The sequence below is a fragment of the Rhamphochromis sp. 'chilingali' genome, assembly GCF_963969265.1.
Source record: "Rhamphochromis sp. 'chilingali' genome assembly, chromosome: 7".
NCBI lineage: Eukaryota > Metazoa > Chordata > Actinopteri > Cichliformes > Cichlidae > Rhamphochromis > Rhamphochromis sp. 'chilingali'.
Window position 1 is genome coordinate 6,763,173 of NC_137934.1, and position 18,707 is coordinate 6,781,879.

At 40.9% G+C, this 18,707-nt stretch overlaps 1 protein-coding gene across 6 annotated transcripts in view; it reads right to left on the bottom strand.

Moving 5' to 3' along the window:
- Nucleotides 1–18,707, bottom strand: part of cald1a (caldesmon 1a) — a 64,881-nt gene that overhangs the window by 26,485 nt on the left and 19,689 nt on the right. For 4 of the 6 annotated variants that reach the window (XR_013972343.1, XM_080887911.1, XM_080887910.1 and 1 more), the window contains exon 2: nucleotides 6,028–6,113. Coding sequence is in view for 4 of the 6 variants with exons in the window: in XM_080887911.1 (XP_080744037.1) it covers nucleotides 6,028–6,104 (77 nt within the window). In the remaining 2 variants the exon portion in view is untranslated. Of the gene's footprint in view, nucleotides 1–6,027; nucleotides 6,114–6,867; nucleotides 7,026–18,707 lie in introns of those variants that run through there. The other 2 variants (XM_080887908.1, XM_080887909.1) reach the window with 2 other exon arrangements.

The following is an 18,707-nucleotide window of genomic DNA, read 5'->3' on the forward strand; positions in this document are numbered from 1 at the left end:
TGTTCTTAAATTTGATTGAAAGCAACAAGTTCAGGCCTTTCTCTCGGGTCTGTCCAAAGTCAGTCTGGGGAATGCAGGAAACTCAAGTGAAGTACAATAGACAGTTTTAAGGAAAAGAGACTACACCCAAAAGTAAAATTATATATCATATATCAAACAATGCAATACTACCCAACACTGAAACTATTCCTTTTTTTTAAGGTATCAAATTGTGCAGTGCAGTGTTTCTGGCCACCTGACATCTATGAACTCAGCTCCATGCTTGATCTGTGTTGCCCCGACTGACCTTTACACTTCCACTGCTCACCACATGCCCAGCTACCTAACATCGCAGCGCAGCCTTTGAGGCCGGCCAGCGAAGCATGCCGTTGCATGTTAATTGCAACACGTGTGGTGAGGCGAGCTAAAGCCGCCAGGGTTTATGTGAGGTTTTACAGCTTGTGAACAACACCCCCCCCTCCCCCACCCACTATGCTGTTCCCCCAACCCCCTCTCCCTCTCATATGAGGCATGTTAGGGTTAGTCATAACAGAACAGATGAATCTGCTAACGCCCAAGTTAGACCTGTGGGACGGTGACATCAGTGACGTCAGGCAATGCTTTACACATGTGCATGTGTGTCTGCTTAGTTTAAACTATTCAGCATCTCCGAGTGTAGAAAATCAGCTTTATCCAGAGGAGGGTCTATCCTGAATTCCAGCCCTGCGGGCCAGTGATATACATTGTACACTGAGAGCGCTAGCACAATATTTACATTTTAGCAAACAAAAAAAATACAAGAAAGAGTTTTTTTTTCTTTTCCATTCATTATTAAGGTCAATTGAGCTCCACTGCAAAAAAAAGTACATTAACCCTTATTTAAAATATCAGAGCAGAGTGATGTTTTTGTGAGACCTAAAAAAAAAGTAGTGAAACAACAACTGCTGTAATTCCCGAAGGACTGAACCGTCCCAGAAACAGCACCGAATGTCATGAGAAAACGAAAACAGCTAAAAATGGAACAAAGGAGTCCTTGGTGGCGGTGACGACGACAATCTCAGGGTTAAAGATTCCTCAGTAGGAAAAAAAAAGGAAGAAAGAAAGACAGAAAAAACTCCTGAAAGCTGAATTAGCATTCCTGTCAATCACAGCCTTGGCTGGAGACACATACACAACCAAAGCCCTGATTTAATATCCCTTTCCATAGCGAGGCCCCCAAAGTCTATCAGCATACTGACAGAAATACGGTGAGAGGTGGAATGGTGGATAATGGAAGAAAGAAAAAATAGGAGAAGAAGAGAACAGGCAAGTGAAATGGGATAGAGTGAGGATAAAGTGGAGAGGTGGGAAATGAGAAACGGGAAAGGAAGGGGTGTGCACAATAATGGAAAAAGGAGTAATCTGCAGATTTTATCATAGTCGACAACTTTTCCTGTACGAAATGATGTGAAGCCACAGCAATAAATTGCAGGTTACCAGGACACATAGGCGTCTCCACCAGACGCCTATTTCTTGAGTGGCCGAGTACAGCATGTAAATAAAGGAAACCTGCCCATTATTGGTGCTTTACTACGAATGCCGTGGACTTCACCGTGGCAGCTACAGTGAAGCATATGAATAACGTGTGTTTCACACCCTGAGTAGTGTGTTTTCGCTGATTTAAACCGCCTGCATGGAAAGCACACTAAACATCGCCATCAGTGAACCTATTAGGGAGAAGTATGTCCAAATATTTTCTTTACAGCAAAATATCTCAGAAATGTCAGCGAAAACAATTTGGGAAAAGCTCATGAGAAAAGACTTCTTCACCCCTCCTTGGCAAGAGGAGGGACAGAGGGAAGGAAGGGAGAAAAGTGAAGAGGAAGCTCGAAAACAGCGGAGGGAGGGAAAAAGGCTGCTGTGAGCAGATGGGGGAGAGGGGAGTTAAGGAAGGGATGGTTAGGGCGAGGGAGAGAGGGTGGGGGCTTGGCTTGAGCTGTCAGAAATGCTGACCCATTCCCACGCTGGTCTCTCTGGACTGTTTCCCTTCCTACTGCCGGCCCACAGAACCACAACATCCCCCGTCTGTCCCTCCCCCCACCCTGCGCTCTGCTGGGCCAGCTCCAAGAATTCATATTGCTAGCTGTGGTACAGTCCTTCTAGACTGCATTTATTCTTCTACTCGAAGATGAATGAGGTAATATGGCATGCATCTGAAAATAACTAAGAGAGGAAGGGTAGCCTTAACTCCCTTCAATGCTGATGTGGCAAAGCAGCTTAGAAGCTGGCAAAGATTTACGATGCAGGACCGGGTCACGTTGCGAATGGTCCGTTCAACCAGGGCGGGGGACCGTTTGGCATGGCTCATTCACGGAGGATGGGTGTTATTTCCTCAACCCTTCCTAGTCTCTGAGGCAGAGGGCCAGCGCAGATGTAAGAATGAGGAGGAAAGGGAGGACGGTGAAAAGACGTGAAAGAAGCGACGGAGAAACGGACCGTGAGCGAGCGAGAAGGAAGTGGAGAATGAGGGGTTGACAATTTAAGTGGAGGAGCGGGATCAAAAGGAAGAAGAAGCGGGGAGAAGATGAGAGGAAAGGCAGAGGTGACAGTTTAAGAGAGGAGGAGAGGGAAACAATCAGGAGAATAATCAGAAAATGAAAGTGGGTTTTTGGAGGGGTGGGAGAAGAAGAAAGACAGTGAGACCCAGAGGAGGAGGAGCGGGAGGAGGATGGGATGCATAAAGAATGAAGGGAGGAGACAGAGGAGGGTGATCGGGAGGTGGGGAATGGCAAAAATCAAAAATAAACACTTCCCAAAAAAGGAAATAAAAGAAGAAATGCTAAGTAAAGGCCTCAGAGAATAAACATTACCTCATAGTTTAAAATTGAAGGAATAGTGAGACTACCTTGCTCTCAGCACACAAGTCATAGTATTTCTTTGAAACAGTGATCACTCAGAGTAGCCTTCACACAGACAGTCACCTATGTTAGATTAAACTGCTGCGTATGATCAAATGCTTTCTAATAGCCAAATCCAGGAGGATTAACTGCTCAAGTACACGAGTTTCATTTGGGAAGGGAGTGGCAGCAACATTTCTGTAGGCTCCATGAGAAAAAAACATTTTTAACCAAGGCAGATACCCTCTGGTCAGTGAATTGACTGGGAAAATTCCACATCTATGTGCGTTCATTGGCTAAGAAGCGGGGGAAAAAAGGCAGAGACATTCCTTGTCTGATTGCTATAGCGCCGACGAACGGCGTGGATTGCAGGGAATTATAGAGCGCGAGAGAGTGTGAGAAACCTTTGAGCAGAAAAACGGGGTGTATGTGTGTGGCTTTGCTTAATAAAACTGAAATCAAAAGCACGATGTGAGCCACAGCGTCAATGACCCTTTTCTTAGAGCTATAACTGACGTTGATGCAAGGCAGAACAAGGGAAGGCTTGGCTGTCATCCCGACAAACACGCACACTTGTATACTTGGTTGTATTTTTAAAAAGTGAATGGAGCTTGTCAAGCCTTCATCGCCCGATGCTGATACGAAACACACCAACACTCGCTGCGTGGAAGCGTCCTAACATTCGTGCACATGCGCTCTCAAGTACAGTGACATGCACAGAGCTGGCGTGAGGAAGCCCACAATCGCAGCATCCCAGCATGTAGGAAACAGCTCATGGAGACCTGGCCAGTAAACACTTATAATAGCCAGGAATTTGGCATTGCTTCAGCCGTTATTATATTGCCCCAAAGTCTCCTTTTTCTCACAGCACACTCAATGATGGTTGAATGGAAGCAAGCCAACGAGACAACATGTGGTTTTGACTAGTCCGACCAAGAGGGGGCATGTAAATATTGATTGTTTCAATATATTGGCAGAAATGGAAACAATTTAGAGATGTAATCTTTTATCAATAACAGGAGCGGCGCGTCGCCTGCCAGCTGAAATTATTGCTGCTCGGGCCAAATAAACAGTCACGGAGAAACTCCCGCCGAGCTGAAAATGTAAATGTTGAGGGCGCTTACGACTCTGGCCCTTTTTCACTCTCGCTCCATTGCTCTTCCAGTCGGCCCACAACTCTTCTCGGTCGCCTTTTTTTTTTTTTTAGTCTACACTTTCTGCCAAATTCCATCTTCTCCATGTAACATAAACATTCCAAAAATGCATAAATAATTCCAGCAGTGGGGGGTTTTAGGCTGTGAAAGCTAACAGAGGCATTGACCTTCACTCCAATCAGCTATTTAGGGTACAGCTGGGGAAATAAGGAATATACGTCTTAAAAGGCAAAAGATAAAGGTTTTAGCTTTCTGAGGCGTCTGATGATTCCTACTTCTTGCTACTAGGCAAGGCAAGGCAAGTTTATTTGTATAGCACAAATCAACAACAAGGTGATTCAAAGTGCTTTACAGAGACATTAGAAACAACAACTAGCATGAAAACATTCCAAAAACATGTTATAAAAATACAATGACATGCGTGACTACGTATAACATGATAGATACCACCATATTTATAAATTCTCTGGTTCAGAGCGTGTAGCATTTTGGCTAGCTTGTCTTATTTTATCTGTAAGTAAGCTGGTGTGTTCAGCAAAAGAGCTCACATAAACCTGTTGTACTAACCAAATGACAGACAGATAATGTTGTCGAAGGTTACAAATGCTATGTAGCTTTTAGCAGCTAAAAAAATATATGTTTCCTTAATGTCTAGCTAGAGATAAAAACACATTAATTTTAGCAGAATGCCAGAAAATCCTGCTAATGCTAATCCATTAAGCATTAGCAGGAGTCAGTTTCACAAAGTCAGTTGTCAACTGTTAGGCCATATCAGATAAACTAAAGTAAGAATACTGTATGCTAATGCGCACAGCTTGCTTTGCTGACCCCAAGTGACAGAAAAACAATACAAAGCCATTTTTAATTTACAGGTAATTTATTTCTTTTTTTTTAGCACAAGTAAATATTAAACATTCCTGTACTGCAGTTTGTTGCATCTATTCTCATACTTGCCAACATTTATGAAGCAGAAATGTAGTCAGGCTTTGTTCACCATCTTTCTTCGTTCTAAGCTTTCTATTCAGGTAGGTTTAGTTAAATGACTGAGCAAAAATAGTCCCGTAAGTTCTCATTCTGAAAATAACTTGGAAATACACTTAACGTATCCAGGCATGCATTTACTAGATGAATGACACACTTCCTAGAACTGGATGAATGACTTGACCCTGAATTTTTATTACCAAGTATACCCACTATCACGGACATTTTCCTTAAAACAAGAAAAGCTACTTTACCTTGAGCAAAGGGCCTTGTTCTTTACTACAGTTAATGCCCTTACACATTCTTTGTGTCATATAGATGACTTATCAGAGAGAACCATCTATGTATTCAGCAGTGGTCAGGACTATGTCAGCTTGTTTTCCATGAGTGATGGAGCAAGTAGCTGTAATAAAATGCTTCTAAGAGGCAAGTGACCTTGGCCAGTATCTGCATCCACATCGACCTCATCTCTAATTGCGAGGGCTGCAGCACAGATGAAGAGACTTTTGTGAAAATACCTCCTTGGCAGACTATGTATCAAATCCTCACAATAAAAACCCCTTTTTACTCTTTTTGATTACTGCACTTGGCCGGTTACCACTCAATCAATTTGCTGAAATGAACTTTAGTTTAATCCGTTTTTTTTTTCCCAGTGAATCAAAGGCGGTTCAGAAGACTATGGTATCTGGGAGAGAAAATTGGAAAGAGAGAGGGAGGGCACGATTGAACATTAAAGGTCATCACGTCTCCTATCAGATTTCTTATCAGCTCTTTTTTTCTCCTTCCAGCCTGGTTTAAGGAAGTCGACATTTGCTGATTGATGTTTTGTAAAAGACCTAGCTCCTGAATCCTTGCTCTTTCTGCTTGGTGTGCGCATCAAAGTAAGTGCGTTGTGCACTGAAACTACCAGAGCCTTGAAATAGTAGAGGCTATTCAAACAATCTAAGCAGCTGGTCTGTATGTGTTCTTTAGGCCACTGCAGAGGATAGATTTCTTAAACACCTTTTGAGAAATCTGCAAACACCAACATGTCTCACCTCTCTGCCTCCAGGCGCATCTCTTCCCGCTTCTGTCTCCTCAACTCCCTGCGCCGCTCAAAGTCCATTTCCTCCATGGCTGTGCCCTACGCGGAGACATCATAAAAAATAGACATTAATTCACTCAGTCAGCAGCCAGAATTTTTTTTTTAAAGCTATAGTCAACCTCTATATGAATATTTTTACATACTCTAATTACGCCTGTAAATTTATTGTTATATTTGTCATATGTGTCATTCCCACCATGGAATTGATAGATAAGGCAATGCGTGTGACTCTGTGATTACTTCTAACTTTTGTTACTGCTGCTGTTACTATATCAGCCGCAGGTGGTGCCAAATCAACCAAGGCGAAAATTTATAAGAATTAGAACTTTAAACACAATCTCTTTCTGCAAGCAATGACAACAACAAGTGTGAGGCCTTGTCCTTCTGTTTAGTGACACAAATTTGATGGAATCAAAGTTAACAAACTGCAGAACCAGAGAGAAAATGATAGAGAAAGCTGTATAAAGGAGGAAAGGAGAAGCCAAGGCAGGATGTTAACTCCATCCCTTACGAGAAACCCTCACTAAAAATACTCTGGAAGGGTACGTGACAGGCTGTGCTTGTGAGGCCTGAGACCACCCAGGAGCTGCTGAGCTTCCCATCACACATCTCTGTACTAAATCAACAAAAACATCCACTATACACCGGGAGGCATAGCAAACAAATGCTAACCGAGCATTTGATTGAAAAAGGTGAGAATAAAGTGATATCTAAAGACCAAGAATGTGGGGAAAGAGACACCGCTTTAAAATGCTTTTGGAAAGCCAAAAAGAAAGAATCATGCATGTCATACCTTAGTTTAGACTTCAAACAATGTATTTTCCCTTCACACCATACCAGCTCCTCACGATGCCTTCTCCAAGCAAAGACACAGAGGCACAAACTTTCAGTGATAGTCTCCCACAGTCCGGCTTCAGCTGACAGAAAAGGCGAATGTTTCTTCTTCTTTCCCCTCCCTGCTAGTCGTCCCTCCCTCCATCCCTCAGTGACCCCCACCCCTTCCTGAGCCCTCTCTCTATCTCTCCCTATCTCTACAGCTAACTTTTCCTGTGTTGTTTACCGCCATGTCAGAGCTTGGCTGAACTGTTTTCGATTTCCTGTGCCTTCTGTCTGCTTTTTCTTCTGTCCCCACAGCTTACTGCACATCAGGTACACGCGCACACAAGCGTGATAACACTACAGCAACGAGCACATGCATGGGAAATGCACAGGAGCGACATTCTCAAAGAAACCACGAGGACAAGAGGTCCCGCTAATACTCAACCTCCCCACTGCATCTTCTCACCCAGTGTCCTCCCCCCTTTCTGAGCCCGTATAGTAAACACGGCCCTGCCTCTGCACTGTGAGAGCTTTTGCTTTTGTGACGAGAAGGAGATGTTCTAAACACCGCAAGAATTCACCGTCTATGTTTAGATGCACGCTTAGTGTCATTTGTGAAACCGTGGGGAGGCAAGCTGCATTTGGACGTGGGGCTATTCGTACAACTGTAATTAAGACGAAATGAGAGCAATAACTAAAAGCGACAAGGCCTCCAAACATCACCAGTGTAATCACATACTTCCTAGAAGTAGCGACGCCAAGGGAGACAAACTTATTAGTAACACAAGCACGGCTGCGAATGAATTTGGAGTTATAGATGCAAATAACAAATTACTTATTCATTCTTGGTGTTTGGATTAGACAAAAAAATGAGCTCCTTTTTAAAGACATGTTATTTACTCTTACGCAATGATCTGTAGGTAAATTAAAATTAAGACTTAGTTTTCCAAAAGATAAGCGGATTACGTACCCAAGATTTAATTGAATAACAAACTTGAGATAATAGTGTTTTAAACTGATTTATGATGTGCGGATGGGGCTGCTTTCTGAATGAAGCAGCAGCAACATGGGGGGCTGCGTTGTACACTGACAAAAAGGGCCCACAGCAAGACGTCAGAGAGGAACTGTTGTGTACTGAAAATCACTGAGAGGACCACCCACACTTTGCAAAAGCTAACAGAGGCAGAAGACAAAGACGGCATTCCATAAAATTGAGCAACCTGAAGTCACAAGTTTGCGACATTTTTAGACCTTTTGTATAAGTTCAGACTGCCTGAGCCGGTCCGCCGTAAGACGTCTTCAACCTTTGCTGCATCAGACCATTTATTCCATCGTTTATCTCCATCTTTCCACCTCCCTTCTGTTTGTCTTTTTCCTTCTCTCCTCCCCCTCTTTTTTCTTTCCCTGTCTGCCCCAACCTTCTACAATGGCTATAATGACACATTTACCAGTTAAATTACTACCTGTCGAGACTGCCAGACCCTGGCAGAGACCCAGTGTCTAAGTGCCAACCTCTTGAAAAACCTTGAAATCCAAGTTGATTTTATCCTGACAGCCACTAGTTTTACACCACGTTGTAATGCCTCTATCGACTCGTGGGGTCTCCAGGTAAAAGCCCCCAAACAATGGACTCCTATCGGCCAAATGAGGCAAAGAGTAGATCGAGCAAAAGTCTGGGAGCTGGCCTGAAGAATAACAGGCCAGCAGTGCAGCATCTATTTTTGGCTCTGCCAAAATGTTCCTAAGTCTGTTTTAGCATTCTGTGAGAAAAGAAGAGTGCAACTTTTTGGTCAGATTTGTAACTCTGATACTCGGAGCAACTGTCCCCTCATAACCTTTAGACAAGCACATTAATCTCCACATTATGGTTATGGAGCTATGTGAGGAATGCTCCGATTCAGCCTCTGATTTTAGCAGAGGGGACTTGAAAGAGTCTCTAAATTACTCATTCACATGGCAGTTATACTCAGCTCAGCTCCTAACCTTAACCCTATTTTGGTTGCTGAATAAGGGGAATTAATGTGAAGATAAACAAGTAAAAACCAGCTTTGCAAGAGTTATGTGCTTGCCAGCTTCAAGATTTGCAAATGAGGGAACAAAGGTAGCTTGCTATTCCCAAGATTGTTTTTTTTAAAAAGATCATTAGTTAAAAAAATTATGATGTAATCTGTTTTATACACAAATTAAACAGTAGCTATTTTATAATAAAGACAAAGCTAATTCTGTAATTAAGCAAAAATAACTCTCAGATGGTGTATTTCTGTACTTACACTTCCCATTCACAGTGCCTAAAAGAGTAAATTCACACTGTTAAGTATAGCTACATGCAGCTCCAACATATAACTTATAACAGTCAAGTGGACCTCTGTGGAATTCCTATCCTAAATTTTTGTTAGAGTAAAGAAAGGAGATAATATAGCTATGTCATCCATGCTAATTGTGTCTGTGAAGGTTCTCAGTCATCCAGGTCATCGTAGTCAAAGGAGCTTGCAAAGAAAAGCGTCTGGACTTCTTTAAGTTGCTTCAAGCAACTTAAAGAAGTCCAGACGCTTTTCTTTGCAAGCTCCTTTGACCATGCTAATTGTGTTGCTACTGTTAGCTAGCTAACTAGCAATAGCAGAATCTGATCAGATTCTGATCTGATGTTTTGGTGACTTGGTACAAGTGTATTTAATTATCATTTGCACTAGAAGAATTTAGCTTCCTAACTTATAAAGTACACCACTTATAGTGTAAGTGGTGTACTACAAAAAAGTGTACTGATGATATATAGTGAGTTGTTAACATACGACCATGCTCGCTAATATACAAGTTTTGCACATGATCATTTTATTATAGCATACCTGTACAAGCAAATCCATAACTGATAAGCCAGACACACGACAGCAATGCAGTGCATTTAGGCACACACACATGGTCAAGATGACTTGCTGTAGTTCAAACTGAGCATCAGAATGTAGAAGAAAAGTTATTTAAGTAACTTTGAACACAACATGGTTGCTAAAAAATGGGCTAGCCTGATTTTATGAGAAACTACTGAAAGCAGAAGAGCATCTCTGAACACAACACGTGGAAACTGATTTGCCACAGTTTGCTGTATCAGCACAGGAAAAAGGAAACTGAGGTTTACCAAAGTTAAACAATAGAAGATTGGAAAAACCTTTCCTGATTTGATGAGTCTTGACTTCTATGACATTCGAAGACAGGGTCAGCATTTCCATCAAACCATGGATCAGTTATGCCTTATATCAATGGTTCAGGTCGCTGGTGGTATAACAGTGTGGGGGATATTTTCTTGGTACACTTGGGGCCCCTTAGTAACAACTGAGTGATGCGCGGATCGATACAGAAATATCGATTCCTCCGATACCAGTCATTTATGTTCTAGAATCGATACTCATATCAAAATATCGATATTTTAGTAATTTAGTGTAAATTTGTAGGTTATCATTAACAGGAACAGAGTGGAAAGAAACTATATCATTTGGATTGTCTACATTGGAAGGAACTACTTAGTCTTCCGCCTGCCATAGTCATGTGCAAAGTACGTCTGTATAAATGTGTCCAGCCCCTTGGTGTGCACACTCACAACAATGGCTGAGCGTAAATGGAGTCATGTGCAGACGTATTTTACTTCCACAAACGGTTGAGACGTAGTTTGCAATACTTGTGGCAAGAAAGTGAGGTGTTGTGGCAACACTACTAACCTCATCAAGCACTTCAGAGTAAATCATATCACAGAATATGACGAGCTTATGTTGAGGCGAACTGAAGAGGAGGAGTGGACAGGGACAGGTGCTGCTAGGGCGAGACAGACGCCTCTCATAGAGTCCTTTAGTGCTGCAGGCAGGCAACATGTTCAAATAGCGCACAACTTCAGTTTTCTTATTTCTATATGTTAACTGTGCATTATTAAACGATAAGAACAAGTAATCCGATGTCCTGTAATCATTATGACGCTATAATTTGAGATACAGTAACTGAAATACGTTTTTGTACAAAGTATCGGATCAGTATCGTCGATACCACCCTGAATTTTACTTGGTATCGGATCAGAAAGGAAATCAGTGGTATCGCACATCACTAATTGCCACAGGCTACCAGAGTAGTATCGCTGACCATGTCCGCTCCTTTATGACCATCCTGTACCCTGAGTGTACCCATCCTCTGATGTTTGCTTTCAGCAGGGCATGTGACATGTCAGAAAGCTCAAATCATCGCAAACTGCTTTTTTGAACATGACAACGAGTTCACTGTTCTCAAATGGCATCTAGACCTCAATTCAATAAATCATCTGCAACAACTGCGTGATGCTATCATGTCAATAGGCATCTCTGAGGAATATTTCCACTTCCGTCGTAAATCTATGTCACAAAGAATTAAGGCAGTTCTGAAAGTCAAAGGGTGTCCAACCTGGCATTAGAAGTGAAAACTGCCACAAATGCTGTAGCTCTACAACACTGAAGAGGAGAGTTATGAGAAGAGTTACAACAGTCACAACTGTGCAGGTGTTCAGGTAAAGAGAAGTACTGCAGTAAACAGAAATGTAAAAGAAACACTGGCACAACCCCAAGGCTTTCTAGTCTCTGCGTCAGTGGAAGAAAATATTTTGTCCACCTGCCACAGTACTTGGTATGCAGCAGAGTTCATGAGCTACTTTCTTTCTTTCTTTTTAACCAGCCACATGATATTTGATCTTTCACAGAAGTTCTACTGTAGAAGGCCTGATGATACACAAGGTGCATTCAAATGTATACAATACAAAGTCATTTTCAAGTAGTTGACAAGATACTGTATATTACAAACGAAGGACTGTAGAAAGCATCACTTCCTAACTATGAGAAAAGTTTTATAAGAAGCAGGATTTCATGTATTTTGACATCAGCTGTCTCCCATCAATATTGACTTAGCTAGACTCAAATTTTAGGGCTTCTCAAGGATGTAAATACTTTGTCTCTATATTCTGACAAACCTTTATGACATCAGGAGCCTCTCTTATTAAATACTGTCATAGGTCTACCAGACTAGCTTGACGTATGTTATTCACCCCGCCTTTATAGTGGAAATAATTTCCCCCAGGGATCAATAAAGTATTCTGATTCTGATTCTGAAATGACTGAAAGAGTCTCTGCTAATAGTCACTTTAGCTTGATGGTAGACAGTGGATCTCTTTTGCAAAGCTCTATGGATTAAGATTTTTCTTTTCGTTTTTTACCAAAACGCATAACAGATACGTTAGACTTAAAGGCTTGAGAAAGTATGCCAAAGACAGCCTTAGCTGACTTTAAGAGATGAGTACAGAGGACAGACATTGAACTGGTATAAGTTTCAGACTAATCTGTCTGAAAGTATTGGTAACTGTCTCTATAAAAAGTGCTGCTCTTGGTATGTCGACAGTATTAATTCATTCTAACAGAGCTTGCTTTTTCATCAGAAAATTCTCAGGACATGATGGAAATCAGTCTGACAAGCAGGAAATGGACAGCTGGAGTGCCGAGGACACTGATTGACTGATTGGTGATACTAATGAGGGTGGGGCAGACAATTACAAAGGAGGGAAATCTAACAATAGGAGGAAGTAAAGCTGACAGGAATAGACAGGAACCAAAGACTATGACATAAAATCAGAAATAACTTGAAAAATAAACAACAAAAAGCACCAAACCATGACACAAAACTATTCTCAATTCCTATACGAAGGAAAAAAGAGACAGGTAAAAACATTATCATAGTCTTACTAATAACTTCAATAGGCAAGATTACAGTAGAGTCGAGTTAGTCAAGATACTGGATACTTTGTAATCAATAGCTAGCACAGCAACAGTTGCTTAGTGCTGCATATTCAGCCAAACACCAGTATTTTAGTGTCTGTAAGTATACACTGGTCCACTTGGGTTGGAATGATGCAAATTTAGTCATTAGAGTAAGTGGCCTTACCAGTACTACAATATAATGCACCAAGTATACAAACATCCATCAGAAGGACCTGTAGTGGACTTGAAAAACTCATAACAACTAGTTGTTTGTGGTTACAGTATATAACTGTGTTTTTGTATGCCTCTGCAAAGGGCTATCAACCCAAGTTTGAACTTGTGTTTGCGCTGTCCTGACAACCAGAACAAACAAATTTTGTTTTGCTCATGGTTCTTTGTGGTATTTTCAGCTATGGGGGGAGATTACCATAGCACTTATCGAATGCCCTCATACTTGCTTGGCAAGAAGTTGAGATTGAGTTGCTTGAGTTGAGCTGCTATTTTGTAGGACTACTTATTTAACTTCAAAATATAGAAAGAAAATAGCACCAGTAATTCTAAAAAGTATCTTTAATGTATCTGTAAAATCCTAACTCTTCCTGTTTTTCATGGGCTTTGAGTTTTCAGGTTACAGTCTTATTTATTTATTTATTTATTTTTACAGTGAGCCAGTTGAGCATGTTAAAATGTAAATCTTCTGCTGGCTTATAGCTGGCAACATGGACAAATATGAAATATCAAAAAAATTAGTGCTGTTAGCGTTAATCTCGTTAATGCAGTTATGGCGTTAACGTCGTTTTAACGAGATTAACGCTGACAGCACTAATAAAAATATTAATTGTCTTGCAAATAAGGAAATTTCTTCCTTTTTGGAACATAAATTGTCAAAACGGGAAATTTGTTATCAGTGTAGAAACATCAATTTTTTTCAATGCTATTTTTATTAGAAGGAGCAAGAAAGGTGCTAATGCAATTCGGCTGGACACGTGGCTCCCATTTCACACGATTCATATCTTTTTGCCACTAAAGACATTATATTGCACTACAATACATTATTAAAATCAACAATCCAAAAGATGCACTTTTCAAATACATGGAGGCGGTAACTGACACAGTGGGAATCTAACCATTACTCCACTTGAAACTGTAGGTCACGTGCTGTCCTTTGACGGTATAGGAGCAATAAAAGTTGGAGGAGGAAAAAGGGGTAGAGACAGTTCAATCTAAACTAAGATATGATGATAGTGTGTTTTACTGAAGTGGGAAAGATCATTTTATGGTTATTTTATCGCACAGATAAAGCTTCTTCAATAAAGCAAGAAGGAGGAGGGAAATAAAAAAGGAGAACGAGATACTGTTTTCCTGTAGGTAGTGCACACTAACAGCTGTTTTGGCTGAGGCTCTGGGGACAGTTTGAGTTGGGTAAACCTAACGTTTTCTGCAGGGGTAAGGAGTCTCCTGAGAGCAGTCTGACAAGGCTGTTAAAATATGCTCAGCCTGTGTGTAAGGGTGTGTGCATTATGATAAACAGTACTTAAAAAGTAAAATTTACATTTGTGAATGGGCTTGTGTGGGGGGAAATGTCTGCAGATGTGTACAGATGAGGCTTTCTTAGTGCTGACTTCAACTAAAAACTGAATAAACTGTTTAACACTGCAAACATGAGAAACCAAAGCAAGTGCAGTTTGTGTTTATGGTACAATAAATGTGTGTACATGTGCGATATCCATCAACACCTACAGCGCAGTTGTAGAGTTTGGAAAGCTGGCCCGGTGGTTGTGGGTTTCTGCACTATGTGGCTCCTCTCACACGTCCAGGCCAAAGCAACATTAACACGTACAGTCCCAGGATGCAGAGCTGCTGTGGCTGAGCATTCATAAATTCGTGGACGCGTTTTGTCACAACAAGGTCAAGAATTTTTCAATGCTTACATGTTCGTCTCAGTTTTGTCTATAATCTAGTGTATTTTACCAGTTATTTTTTTTAAAGCCTGTAGAGTTTCGTTATGACTAAACTGTTAAAAATTCAATCTAGCTGGAAATTTCTCCTATTGCCGCTTTTTGGGTTTTTGTTTTTTTTTGCTAATACCAAAAAGCAAAAACTAACAAGCCATAATGAAAACTCCTGAACAAAGATGGCCCAGAACAATCAGGAAATTAAGATAAGGAAACATTTTTGAGTCGGAACTATAGATAAAAAAAATTCTGGATATTAGTTAGGGCTGTGCGATATGACGAAAATCTCATATCCGATATATTATATATTACATTATATTATATTGGGGATATATATTGATATATATCCCCAAAATTTTACATTTTCTTTAAATTCTGTGAATCTCGGGCAACTCGACTTGCGTGAAGTGTTTCCAGCTGGGCGTCCTGTACCTGGAGTTGAGTGTTTTGACCGATGCATGAAACTATACATTTTTAGACATAAGTTGTAACGGCCGCCATTTTCTTTGTGAGTATTTATTACACGGCGTGCTGCAGGGAAAAGCCTGTTCTAACAGTTGAGTCTAATGTTTATTTTGAGCACCTGAGCTCTTTTTTGCTTCTTATCCGTAAACTCTCTCCATACTCTTTCACGTGACTCTTGCGTAGGTGGTAGAAGAGGTTTGTCGTGTTTGAGTCTGAGGCGGGGGCCGGTTTCCCGCATAATTTGCATAGTGCAGTTTTCTGATCCATGTCAGACTTTTAATATCCAAACCATGTACATGCTACGTTTCGAAATAAGGACCTCAATTTGTTTTGACTGGTCTTTCTGTTTTTCATCATTTCAGTTTATTTTGAAAGATCTCGAAAGGATCTTCAGCTTTATTGTGAAAGGTTTATGTGGAAAATAAACAAGCGAACAGCAGAGCCACACGCTGGGTTTACCATCATTGTTGCTAACGACAACATGTAAGAACAGTCGCTTGTCCATCCATAGTGTGGTTATTTTAAATGTAAGAGAAAGAGAGAACTTTAAGAATTTAATATAGCCACTACAGTGACCATCAAAACGATAAAAAAATATTGCTGTAAACTGTTTAATTTGCGACACCACGAAAACAACAAACGATATAAATCATTATATCGAACAGCCCTAATAACTGCAATGTCATAGCTTGTTAGCTTTTGTTAGCAGCCAATAAAGTTAACATGCTAAGTTCACATTAGCTTATCAGTGAGGAAAGCAAGACACTGTTAAAGAATAAAATTCAATGTGTCTGTGAAGGTTCTCAGTCATCCAGGTCATCTTGCAAAGAAAAGCGTCTGGACTTCACGTTCACCTCTCATCCGAGAAGCTTCTTCAGTTCTAAGGTCAAATGGTGGGGAATCCCAGATTTAAACCTAGTGGGAGTATCCGCCCACAGAGGGACAAAAGGACCCCCTGATGATCCTCGAATCGCCTGAGCCAAGGTGTGAAACTGGGTGTGGGTCCCAATCAGCCAGGGTTTCGGGTGAGCTCATTGTGAAACCTGGCCTAAAATTCAATGACAAAGTTAAATGTCTGAATTCATTCAATTTAATTAAAACACCAGGGAATACTCCTATTCCCCTGCAACTGGTGGCTACCAGACAGTCCCAGAACAGTCACAGGGCCCAAGTGGGCCTTATTCAGTTGACCCTACAGCATAACAAGTTAATAGTTAATATCAAGTGGTTAGTAATCACATGACTGGAAACCTCCAATATAAAAGAAATGCCAAATATATGGCACTATTGGCTCCTTAACCAAAACCTTAATTTATCTCTGTAATGTAGTTTCCAGTTAAGCCTTTTAACTTATCACATATCTCTAAAATACTCACATCAAAAGCATCAATAATTCGTATATGTTTAAAATCTCAAATATTAAACAGCTAGTGTGTGTTGACTCCTGCTTGGAACACAATTCAACAGTGCAGCCAACAAGTGCAGACCGTGTTCAGCTATAATATAAAGAGACAGACGGCTGGTTGGTCGGCTATGAATTAAGTTGAGTACTTGGTTCAGAGTATTCAAGCGTGTCATGCAGCCAAGCTTTTTTTCCTTATTTGTCTGTGTGCGCATCGACATGCCACAGTGTGAATATCAACCACAATAGGCTCTGCTGTCAAAGCTGAGGCCGTCAGCCGCGACTATATATTCAAGGGAACATATTAAGCGGCCAACTGCATCAGAGTGCAGCTCAATCTCAATACCATCTGCTTTCCGCTCACACTCTATCTCCTCCAAAATACATTTTTGAAAGTTTAGCTTCGGTTCGACTGAGGAAAAATTTCACTAAGCGTGAGCCGACGATATTCTAAGGCGAAACTGAGTATCTAAAGCCAGCGCAAAGTGAAATGCAATGTGATAATGTGACGACGTTTTTGAAGATTAGGGCATGAAATAAGAACAGGACCACGAATGCTTTGGATATACCGTCACTGTTGACTTAAGATCTACTGATCAGACAAAATCCTCCCTCAAATCGTGCTACAATCTCCTCTGTGCTGACTTTGGCTGTCAGATGGAAGACAAACCAGCAAGGAAATATTTCGCATCAGCGTAAGAAAGAGACCTGAAGTTTAAAGATGTTAAGTTTCCACTTGGTGAAAAAAAGGAGACTCTTGCATTCCCAGACAATGGTTCACATTCCATAACACTTCTCTGTGCACTGTGAATCATACACACTGAGACAGACCAACTGAAGGTATGTGTTCACACACTTGAAGAAAAGCTCAATGGAATACCTTAAATGCATTATAGGGTTAGCAGGTTAAAGTAAGCATTTATGATGTTAAAACGATCACTGTGAGTCATGTACATGTTACATAAAGTGCGACTCTAATGAAAGAAAATTATTTTTCAGTGATAGCTTGGGATCATTACAAATTAGATCTTATTTCTGCAGCATGAGCATTGCTGCCAGTCATAATGTTATTAATATTATTTGCCTTTGGTAGGGTCTTGGAAGTGTCACCCAATGCAATCTAGTTCAGGGTGAGGGACCAGTTTGCATTGGAAACATCAAGAGACTATGTTAGCTTGTCCAGTTCAAGGTTAGCAGGGCTCCACCCTAGAGTCAGCCCTGAATGAGCTGGCCCTTCTGTGGACCCACAAACCAGGAAGCACTCATAAAGGCCTGCGACATATAATGTCATCAGAATCACAAAAATAGATTATTTTTATTCCAAATCCCTTTAAATCTAAAAAAGTCTTAAATGTAACATTAGACCTTTGCCTCATTTAGTTTGTGCAGATCTATAAATGCAAATAAGCCTCCGTTTCCCACCACTCGCCTACAGCCTGCCCCCACTCTTCCTCTCTATCTGTGATCTCACTCACAAGTCCTCCTGCTACATCAAGGAAAGGATGGTTCTGGTTTACACTGCTGTAGTGTGTGTTTGGCTGAGTAAGAGGGGAAACCCCAGTGGTTAATTTGTAAATCACAACACAGAGAGTGTGCTGTTCTGTTATGTTAGGGGAAAGAAAAAGTAACCGAGCGCATCAATAAATTCAAAGCGCCTGAAGCACTTTAGACAAGTCCTAGCTTTCATAGCTAAAGAAAAATGTCTTTAAAAACAACACTTTTACATAGATTAACACGTGTTTGGAGGTGTTTTCTTTACCTACCATAGTCTTACAAATTGCTTTCACCACAGTTATCGTTATCCTCACTTCAAGCGTCTCTCCATTACTTTGCATGTCAGTTTTGGGAGGGGACACGATGATTATTTGACTGTCCAAACAGCTAATACTGTGCTGTTACTCTCAGGTAACCCTTGCTCCAGTCACCATCTACAAGGTTAGTCTGCAAGTTGATGAATTTGTGTTTGAGTGACTGTGATTTCCACAACAGCTCAGGTGGGAAAGCTTAGTGATTGCAAAGACTGTTTGTTTTACTCATGATATGCCTTTTAACTTAAAATATAATAAGATATTTGACCTTACTTTGAATCTTTTCACTTAAATACCCCCCAACCGGTTGCAGATGGCCGCCCCTCCCTGAGCCTGTTCTACCAGGTTTTTTCCTGTTAAAAGGGAGTTTTTCCTTCCCATTGTCAACAAGTATTTGCTTACAGTTGGTCATCTGATTATTTAAGTTTTCT